The sequence below is a fragment of the Zea mays genome, chromosome 1 (assembly GCF_902167145.1).
Source record: "Zea mays cultivar B73 chromosome 1, Zm-B73-REFERENCE-NAM-5.0, whole genome shotgun sequence".
Classification (NCBI taxonomy): domain Eukaryota; kingdom Viridiplantae; phylum Streptophyta; class Magnoliopsida; order Poales; family Poaceae; genus Zea; species Zea mays.
This window is the reverse complement of record NC_050096.1, coordinates 136,395,528-136,406,850: the sequence shown is the minus strand read 5'-3', so window position 1 is coordinate 136,406,850 and position 11,323 is coordinate 136,395,528. Positions and strand designations below refer to the sequence as shown.

The 11,323-nt window shown below is 42.3% G+C and overlaps 1 protein-coding gene across 1 annotated transcript; it reads right to left on the bottom strand.

The window, feature by feature from the left end:
- Positions 1–817: 817 nt before the first annotated feature.
- LOC100217224 (uncharacterized) lies at positions 818–2,453 on the bottom strand. The gene has a single exon (NM_001143580.2). The coding sequence runs from the start codon at positions 2,427–2,429 to the stop codon at positions 915–917; it is 1,515 nt and encodes a 504-aa protein (NP_001137052.2). The 5' UTR covers positions 2,430–2,453; the 3' UTR covers positions 818–914.
- Positions 2,454–11,323: the final 8,870 nt, after the last annotated feature.

Genomic DNA, 11,323 nt, shown 5'->3' with positions numbered 1-11,323 from the left:
GAAAAAATGCTCATCCAATCTCTCCAACATTTAAAGAAATAGGCTCCTCCACATACAGTACATTTGGCGAAAGTAGATCGGAGGATAGACACATGGGATGTTGAAAGTCTTGCATCAACTGGTCGTTGGCAACTTTACGATTCTGATCGATATAGCACCAATGTTGCGCCCTACGCCACCTCGCTGAAGACCTGAAGGCATGCTTTATCGTAGCATCTATCATAGATTGATCTAGCATATTGAGTACCTCGTTTTTTATCGTCTTAACATTCTAGCCCACGCAAGACATGACGATAATGGTTTGGAGTGAAATGAGGGATATGAGTGAAATAAAAAATAGTAGGAGAGATTGAAGAGTGAGGTGTGTGAATAAACCTAAACACTCCGTTGTTTTTTGAGATTTTGCAAACTAATTTGAAATTAAAAACTACGTGGACCAATCAAAACGCAACATGTGGCTACAAACGATCGATACCAACAAATTCAGGTCAACACTGACCAATTCTCCAGCGACCCACCGACAGGCCAACCGCAAACTGATTGACATTGGAGCCAGGCCGTTTGGTACCGACTGCCGACTCCACCACGCTAATGGTCGGTTGTGACTTCCATTGGACCCAACCTTAGGTTGCCCATTTCTGTAATAGGCATAACACCATGTTTGTACTGCATCCAAAGTTTTTCCATACTAGCTACAGCATTGCGATTTTGGCAATCCATCATGAACTAGCTACAGCAAGAACTGCTGAACAAGATGAGTGTAAAAAACTCCATAGCAGATTCCTAAACAAGTTTAGTATCAACGTGAATAAAGATTGGACTTATTGACTTCTTTGATCAATCCGGTTCCACTTAATCAAAAACTTTATATATTGATGAGAGTTTGTAGTTCAGGATGCGTCTTAACATGTTATTTACTCTTCATCTATATTCCTATAATCATCAGTATAATAAATATCAGAAATAAATCTTGTGCCATTGGCCACTGAACGAAGATCAGCTGCCAGGTGCAGTTTTTTAGCTTTTGAGAGGCCTTCGAAGAACTCATGCAACAAGGCTTTGTCAGGAGCAATGCACCTCATGAGCATGTCCTTCAAAACATCAATTGCGCCTTCAAAGTCCTTGTTCTTAGAGAAAGTGGATATGAGAATACTATATGTGTAGTAATTCGGTTGAAATCCAGCTTTCTTCATTGCATTCAACAGATCTAATGCACGCTCTGGGTTCTGCTTCTTGCATTGGCCAATAATCAGAGCCGAGAAAGTTGATGCATTAGGCTCAAGTTTGGCAGCACAAAGCTCCTGAACCAACTGACTGGCCTTCCATGTCTTCCCTTCATTACAGAGCCCGAGAATGAGCGCATTGTAGGTCACCAGATCAGCACTAAGTCCAGCCTTCATCATCTCCTCATGCATCTTCATCGCCACCTCATTATCGCCAAGAGTCACATAACTATGAATTAGTGTGTTGAAAGTGATAGTGTTTGGAGTCACACCCTTCACCCTCATCTCATTCACTATCCGCCTCGCCTGGTGCATCCTGCCCTCCTTGCACAGCCCATGTACGATCGTGTTGTAGGTCACCTCATTTGGCACAAGACCTTCACGCTCCATCCTCTCCTTCAGACGCAACACGGTCTCCATGCCACCACTGTCATGGCAGTAGGCAGCGATGAGCGTGTTAAAGCTGGCTGCAGTCCTGCTGAATCCCCAGCACGGCATTTCGTCGAGCAACTGCGCCGCGTCCACCACACGCCCCAGGGCACATTTAGCCCGCATCACCATATTGACGGTGTACACGTTGGGAGAGACCCGGCAGCGGCGCATCTCTCGGAAGAAGGATATTGCTATCTCTGGGCGCCGCAAGCGGAGCGCGCCCGAGATGAAGACATTGCAGGACTCGACCGTCGGGAACATGCCGTGCGCGCGCATGGCGCGGTAGGTAAGCGTGGCCCAGGAGAGCTTCTTGTCGCGTGCGCACGAGGAGAAGAGGACGTCTATGGCCGGGACTACGGCAGCGCGCTGCGTCCCAGCAGCAAGGCGGGCGGTGAGGATCACGTGGTGGAGGAGGTCCGGGAAGGCTCGCGGCGAGACGGAGGGGAGCACGGAGGTGAGGAGCTCAGCGCAGCGGCGCGGTGGGAGTGAGTGGAGCAGGATGGCTAGCGGGAGCGATGGAGGCGGTGAGGGGAGGAGCGCAGTGAGGAGGTTGTGCGGAGGACGGACGCGCCCTGCGAGGAGGACGACGAGGTGGGAGAAGCGGAGCGGGGTGATTCCGGGGAGGAAGCGGGAGAGGGAAGCGACGGCAGGGGGCGGCGAAGCGGAGAGATGGGAGCGGAGAGCAGCCACGAAGAGGTGGTCCTGGCCGGTGAGAGGCGGGAGGGTGAAATGCGGGAGGGGTAGCGTGCGCTGCTGCGCCGGCGGCACCGGCATCGCTAGCGGATGAGTTGGTGAGTCCTGGTTCCGAATGGAAAAATTAGCCCGTGAGCCAAGTGGAACTATTTAGGCTATCTTCAGTCCAATACCTATATTTAACTACACCTTCGAATAATACAATCAACAATATAAAACAGTGTTTTGGTGACCGTATGTAGGATGTTTCTAAAACATCCAACTTGTATCACAAATCTAATATTTTAGTATAAATATACATATAATTTAAAGCTAATTTTTTGGCAATGTTATTAAAAATATTACGAAGTATCTCTTTCTTTTACCTTGATGGTTGTAGTATAAATATACATAGAATTTAAACCTCTGTGCTCCCCTCCGTCTCGCCGCGAGCCTAATGATGCTAATTTTTTATGTATATTATTTTCTCCCTACAACAAAAAAGATGAAAAAACATCTGAATCCGTATTCGAATAGACATCCGAATTTTATATCAATTATTTAAAAATATATAGAATGAATTTAATATTTATTTTTTGTGAATATTAATAGCCTTAATGCTAAAAACAAGAATATAAATTTATATAGCAAATTCTATATGTTATTTGTTCATAATCGAAGAAAGAAGACCAAAAATTTAACATTCGAATAAATATCCGGATCCATCCCTAACTGTATGAATGAACTAGTGGACACGGTTTTACTGGCTCCAACAGCTTACCGCCTTACCCATATGATACTGTAAAACATTTTTTTGCCTGCTGCATTGTTTGTTAAGTGAAGTTTAAATATAGACATGTGCACATGTAAGAGCAACTCCAAGAGACTATATATTATTTTGTAAAGGTAAATTTAATTATTCTTAGAAGGAAAATGCCTCCAATATACTCTTTAAATTTAGTGGCTCTCTATCACTCCATCTTCGTTCTCTATTTTTGGTTAGCCTGCTTTACTTTTATTCAGTCCGTAGGTTTACCGAGTTTATTAGATTAGCCTACTCTTTTTTCTATAAATCTATTTTAGAAAGTCGTTAAATCAGTAAATTTGGCTAGTCTTTTTAGCTAATCTTTTAGAGTTGCTCTAAGCTAATAGAGATAGTTTAAGTCTGTGGCCGTAGCGATTCATAAGATATTTGTTAAAATAGGTCCGCACTTTAAAATAGATAATAATTTCTTATTGAAGTTGTTAAACTAGGTCGTTCTAGTGTGTTTCTTTGTCAAAATAGCCCAGCTCAAAATATTGAAGACCGATTAGTGGGCCCCGAGTGAGGATATGACCAAAGTGCCATATTCATCTACATTACTATCCTCCTCACTGATCAGTTGTCTTTGCTTTCTCTTATCTCTAATCCAGCCGTCGTCGAACCCAAAGCCATTGTCGTCGCCTAGGCCAAAGATCCCCCAGCACTATCGAAATCGAAGCAGGGCCGACTCTGGTTTTTGGAGGCCCCCTAAACCAATCTCGATGTTTGGACTTTTAACTTGTTTTTTCTTTTGTATCATAAAAATTATAATAAAATATGAGAAAAATAAAAACGGTAAAATAGTCAGTACTATTTTCTCAAGTAAGAATAAAATTTAGAGTATTCTAAATTATAATTTAGATTGCATATAAATCAACATCACATGAGTTGTCATAAGAAAACGTTTATTCAAAAGTAATGCAATGTTTCTGCAAATCATGATCATTCAAAGACTTTAGGTTCTATGAGTTTAATTAGAAATCAAACAGGTTTGAAAATACCTTCAGTGGCCCGAATTGATTATTCGATCAAATAATTTCCATATTAATCATAACAAGAAAATAATTAACTCTAAAAGTCTCTATGTCTGATAGTGTTTCTGATGAGGACATCCTCCACTATTACCCGTTGGCAAAGACGCAATTGGGCCAGTAGTCGGACGGCGACCGTGTGAGCCTCAGAATTATCCCACCTCGCTTAACTTGGGAGGAGGAAGCCACTTTAAAAGGGAGAGCCACCCTTCCCCCATTGGACTAGTCTTTTGGGGTGATTGGGCCTTTCCCTGAGTTGGGTGTGCTTAATGAACTGTTGGGCTCCGGGCAACCCTAATTTGTTGGGCCTCGGCCAACCCCACCTGGGCTGGGTGTATCAGTTTCATCCTCATCTTATCATTTTCGTCATTAAAGTATCTCTTTCTTTTACCTTGATGGTTTTTAGGAAACATTGGCTCTACATCCATGTCTTCTGTGATTTCAACACTGACTAAAACCTTTATCTTTATGCTTTTTAAAATACAAGATGATTCCTTTAATTTATTCAAATAGCGTCTCTGAGATTGGATTTTTTACTCATCATATTTATAGGAATTTTTTTAGGACCCTCAGTGCTTGGGCCTTAGGCCAAAGCCGGTCCTGAGTCGAACCGCCTTGGCTGAATCTGTTGAGTGAAATACTCTTCATCGTCTCGATCAAATCTGCTCTAGGTGGTTGAATCTACTCTTAGTGAAATCCTACAACATCTCTCCCGATGCTGATGAGTTCCATTTGTGAAATCCAGATAGTGCTTATGTGAGTGTTGTTAGTGAAGCTTTTTAAACCATGCAGCTATCACTAGCTTGGTGGTTGTTGTCATGATCATGCGCCCTAGAGTTGCTTGTACTTGTTCTGCAGCTTGTATTTGGTCTTAGCTATTATTCCTATCTAGTTCCTTTTGCTGTCAACACTAGTCATAATTAGAGTCCTACTAGCACTAGTGGAACTAAAAAAGAGATACTTTCTACTCCTTTAGTCTCAAAAAACTTGGTGTTCTAAGATTGATTTTAGTCAAACTATCCTAAGCTTGACTAAATTTAACAAAGAAAAGAACTTCAAATTCTATATTTGAACCGCATCTTCACATAGATTGGCTAGACCAAAGCATCATTAGGTCAACAAAATTAACCAATGGCACCACAAGTAGGGAAACATTTTGTTCTTCATATTACTTAGCATCTCTACATTATGTTCCATTTGTGCAGTTTCAACTCATTCATTGTCTCCTGACGGATTCCTTTGCATGTAGGCACCATCAAAGGAATCGACATGGATGCCAGGTCAACCTGGTCGAGAACGACAGGCAATCATGTATTCATGCCTCTTGTGCAATGTTCTCAATGTAATTTGCAGATTATAGGAGTGATTTGTGGGAACGAATGGAACCATGGTAGACTATCTACAAATATCCTAATTTCAATGGGGTAATTATGTGTAAATTAATTATTTTTATTGCAATTTGTGCTTTTGGTAAACTATGCACTTTTGCAGGCTAGAGGATCTTGCATGTTTTTTATTAGGAGAAATACAAGAGGATTTTTGCTGGACATCCAGGTAAAGAAGAAGAACAAGGATCTGATTTCATAATGCAACATAGATTAGTTAAAGCCATTTCAAACACGAATCGAGGAATTAACAAGATACTTAGTTGTTGTGATAAAATTCTTATTTTGGTTGTGGTTCTCGTACTATTGCAGTTGACAAATAAGCATTGGTGCTAGATTGTGACATGAATGTATCTATTAATCTAGAAATGTTGCTATTGTAGTATAAAGTCTTATTATGGTTGTTAAGTGCTATTGTAATATGTTGTTGTGATATGAAGTGTACTATGGCTATTAAGTGCTTATCTTTAATGAAGTGTTATTGTGACATGATGATGTTATATGAAATTCAGAGATCTTGTTATTGTCGATTGTTGCTCCTCTATTGTGGGTCTTGTTGCTCATGAAAGAACATGTTTCTTCTACTGTTGGTCTCGCTATTGGTCTTACTAAAAAGAATAGGTTCACTTCCATCAGACTCGGAGAAAAAAGAAGGGTTGAATAGCCTTTGTAAAGAACTGGTTCTAATGGCTAGAGCGCCTTCTCATCTGAGGGCTTAATAGCCTTATAAACCTAGGAGCATAATGTTGAATCAGACTTTCATTAGACTTATAGAAAAGAGGAATGCACATGTTAAATAGGTGGGTGAACTGTGCCATAACCCAAAAATGGTTGAACTAGATGCCATAACCAAATAGCATATGTCATCTAAAATAGTATTACAATAACAATTGTCTTACAAGCACTGGTCTAGAAATATTCTTACACAACTAGATGCCATAACCAAAATATTCTTACTAGATGCCATAACAAGCACTAATCCCAAATCGGATGCTATAACCAAAATAGGTCTTACTATTGCCATCTGAAACCCACCAGCGAGAGACGACAGGCAACACAAGGAGCCGAGAGGCTCCCGGGATGGCTGGCGGGCCTGGTCCTTCGGTCAACGGCCCAGATCCTAGCGTATGGCATGACCTAGATCCTAGCGTATGGCAGGGCTTCAAGGTTCCCCTGGCGTGCCACCTAACCTATACCCGATCAGGATGGTGTTGACGTGCTCCGAATAGGTTCCCTGCATACAGAAACATGTGCAAACGCCAGTCAGAGTCATGTTCGGCTCCCCGAGTAATATCGGTTGTAAGGAGCTGATCGCTCTCCCCAGGCTCAAACTGAATCCATGCCTCAGTGGCGCGCGGAGTCAATGGCCCTTGAAACCCTCCTTCGTCCACACTAGGCAGGTCCAACCCACAACGATTAAAGTTTCACCACACAGCCGGAACATCCTACATGTATTAGGCCTAGCGATCGTGACAGGCATCAGAGTGCCAGCTAGATTAGAGGCCTAAGAATCGGCACAAGCTGACTCCTAGAAAAATCCCTGCTCAAACCAATGCAATGTGTCTGGCACGTCGCCAGAACATCAAACCTTAATGCAAGGCCTTATCATGTGGATATTAAACAGATCGTTGATAAACCAAAGACTAATCGTGATAGACCGGGTCCACCAAGCAGAGACAAAGCGATGCACTACCCTCGCGCTTGGTAACTCACGCGAAAGCGGTGAAACACTCATGATTAGCAGATAACATACATACATAATAATCTCGTCGACAGACTCTTACATATACTACGATAACTAGTGCATCTCGCCATAAAATTGCTTCAGTACAAGAAAACACAGAGATTTAATGAATAAGAACAACACCACCCTAATCACGAGATGTGATTAAGGTGGCATGGCACTTACCCGTGGAGAACCCTCAAAATAGGGGCGGTGATGCACCAAAGCTTGCAATCGCAAAATGTGTGAAGATTTACGATTACCCTACTGAATGACTTTAGATACATATTCATAGTCTATGATTAATTAGAGGAACCAAAGGAGTAGTTGGCTTCGCCGTAGGGCCGTCAATGGGGTCCGGGCACAATACTTGCTCTGCCGAGGCTGGTTGCAGAGGTTCTTTGATTTGGTTTTGTTAGTCACCCTTCCTCTGGAGAGATGTACTGTGTTTATCAAACTGGAGAAACCTAACAGGCGACTATGGCCTCCGGGAAATCTTTGTAAAAGCTACATAGTGAGACCCTGCTATGTCACCTTGGTAGTGATCAATGGGGAGGCTAGAACCCCGGGCAGAATGGGAATCACGGCTTGTGGGTAAAGTGTGCAACGTCTGCAGAGTGTTAGAGACTGGTATATCAGTCGTGCTCACGGTTAAGAGCAACCTTGGGATCCTCTTTGATTAGAAGAACTTTGATTACTTTTATGATGACGATTAGCAATGATGGTTATAAATCTGATCTCTTGTATTTCCTCTTGGAGGGAGTGCCTCTTGTATTTCTTCTTGGAGGGATTACTTTTATTCGTTTCTCCGCACTTTGGTGTTAACGTTAAACATTATGGATATGTGTTCGACTCTGTGGATGTCTCAGACATCTTGATGTAATTAAGTATCCTTCCGTTATTTAATTCGAGCATTGTGTGATGATGTCCAATTATGTAATCGTTGTGTACGTGAGTTCTGATCCTGGCACATACATGGTTCGCATTCGGTTTACCTTCCAAAACCGGGTGTGACAACTTTTGGCGAGGGGCAAGTCACTAGCGCGGGGGAAACGGTGGCGAGGTGCTGGACGGTGCTTGGAATTCTGGCGAGTGGCATAGTAGGGCGCCCTGGCGACGATGCACGGGCGACGATGCACGGGCGCGGGGATGAGGAGTCGACGACGGGTGATGGTGCAGCTGCGTGCGAGGCATGGGAGTTGTGGCGGCGTGCAGCAGGGAGCTCGGAGGCAAAGCAAACAGCGACAGAGAAATCAGCGAGGCGGTGGACTGAGAGTGTGAAGCTGCGTGAGAAGGGGAGCACAGTGGCTCTTCAACGGCGGCGAGAGATCGGCGCAGCGCTGGCGGGGTTACAGCGATTGTGAGCTTAGGCAAGCGCGACAACAGCACCACGACATGGGTGGAAAACGACCAGAGGGTTTCCGGAGATCAGCGAAAACAGCAGCAAGGCCCCTAGGCGAGCTCCGGCTTGGGGACTCCGGTGAACTATGTCGAATGTCAACGAAAAGCAGCAAATGGCGTATAGTAGCACGAAAACAGCTGGGCGTGGGGGAGGGCGAGAGAAGGCAGAGAGAGGGCGAGCAGGGGGAACAGAGATGGATGTCGGGGGCATGGCTTATAAGAGCCGGGGAGGAGAGGAGAGGAGATGAGATGGTGCCGAGGGGAGAGGAAGGAGCAGGGACCGGTAGCGCCATTAACGGCGAGCCACGGAAACAGTCGGAGTAATGGGAAGGGAAGGAAACGACGTGACGTTCTGTTTTGGAGGCGATGCAGCAGGTTGGTTGGCGCGAGCGCTGCCCTCCTCAAGGCAGGGCATGAGCCAAGCAGGCGACGCAGAGTCGAACGCGTTGCACACAAAGAAACGGCTGGCGGTGTTTCCATCGAACAGGAATGGAGGACAAGAAGACCTGGTGGGGCCCACGTGTCATAGGTTCAAGAGAGGGAGAGGGAGAGGGATGCATGGCTATGGGCTGATTGGCCAGTTCGGTCGGTCAAGCGGCCAGATGGGCCAACGTCTCACGTGTTTTTTTTGTTTTTATTCATTTTATTAAAATTTCGAATTTCATATTTTCAAGTAGGTTATTCATTAAAAATATTTTTAAATATTTTATAAATCATAATAATTCCCATACTAATATTTCATAATTAAAATACCATATGTTTATTTTTAGGCAAAAGTCCATTTTTTAAATAATCAGGTCTTGCAATAGAGAATAAACAATAATAAACAATAAAATCTTTGCAATACATTAACAATTAAAAATCACGCTCTAAAATTGAATGTATCAATCACTTAGTTAAACTTAATTTTACTCAAAATATTAGTTATCTTTTGTACCAATATTCTTTTTGTCTGAAAATAACTTTTCCTCTCTATTGGATTTAACTACTAGGATTAATTTTGTTTTAGCTGACGGATTTGAGTTGTTACAAAACCTACCAATATTCCTAAACAATATTTTTAAAACTCATTATTATTTTCTAAAATAAGTTTTTCACACTAACTTAAATTTAAAAAACTGGATACATCGAACAAAATATATATTTATAGATGAATGCATCAAACATTTTTAAATTTCTATTTTTTGAATTGTTTATTTTGTTTCTATCACCAAATTCATTATTGCAAAACGTAAATATTTCTCCTTTCTTTTGGAAATTAATAATTCAAACTGAGTTGCTTTTAATTATTGGATTTAGGGTGTTACAAAATCTACCCCCTAAAAAGAATCTAGTCCTCGAGATTAGGGAAGGCTAGCAAGAAAATAAAGAAGATACATGATTATTTGTAGGTTATTGGTTCACAATGGACTCGATGTCTTCATTTTATGTGCCCATCTTTACTTGTTTTCGGTGTATCGATAGTTCGTTGTACTACACTTTGAACTAACCTAGAGTAGAGGCCGTGCTTAGGAAAAAATTGATATCAGTGAAGTAATCCCGGAACTCTAGAAATCGTGAAGAATTTCTTCCATTTTGTTCAATATCGCGAATATTGCGGAAAAGGGCCCCCTCTAGAACATTCCTTTGAATGGAATTGTTCATTGGGTTCGACTTGTTGTTCGAAAAAAATCGAAAGCAGTCTCTCACTTCCAAACTTAGGGAACTCGTTGTTTCATGTCCCTCTTCTCAAGTTGGTATAGACGCTTCTTGTGGCATTACTGGTTGATATGTCCTTCATTTTTACAGTAGAATGAAGCACCTGTTGCTTTGAGATTTTCGCGAGTCAACTTCATTTGACTGAAGACAGATGATGACTGATTATGTGTCTGTATATTAAACAATTGAGGTTGATTTGATTCTATTGTTTGGGTATGTTGGGGGGCCTTCCTCTTCCGAAGGTCCTCAAAATCTAACTAACATGTTTTTATCAGACCGTTACAGGAGGCTTGGACTTTGAGATGAAGATGTGCATAGTATGAAGGTGTGGTCTGAAGGAAGGACAAGCCAGCTCCGAAGTTGTGGCTGAAGAAGCTTTGGCTTGGCAAGTCGACGATGGTGAAAGGAGAAACCGACCTAAAGGAGAAAAGACTGCTTAGTCGTCAATAGATTGCCTAACAGTCAACAGTAAATGTCAAGGGCATGAATGTAATTTTGTCCAGGCTGCATCCTGTGCCTATAAATAGATGAACAGTAACACCGTACTGTTCACGCTAACTTGTAATCACTTTCACGTCATTCTTGCCTTTTCACCTTCCGTCTAGCCGAAGGTACAAATGTGATGTAAACATTATTGATGTTTATTCATATCTATAAATTAAGAATATAAATAATCTAATGATTTGATATGATTGTTTATATTCTTTTTATGTTTCATATGTCTCTGTTTACATCTTTGCTCACTGAAATGATGAAGGTATGTCCTTCATGACCTTCGTATGAAGATCATTATATCCTAGGGGAGATAATGCTTCGAAGGACGAAGGTCTTTAATTGTTAACAATTGTGTTGCTTTGATCTTGGTGTATAGCATTTGAGATTAAGGACCAACATTGGCGCCCACCTCCGGTGAACTCATCTGACCACCTTCGGCAAGCATCGACTTTCGTCATGCC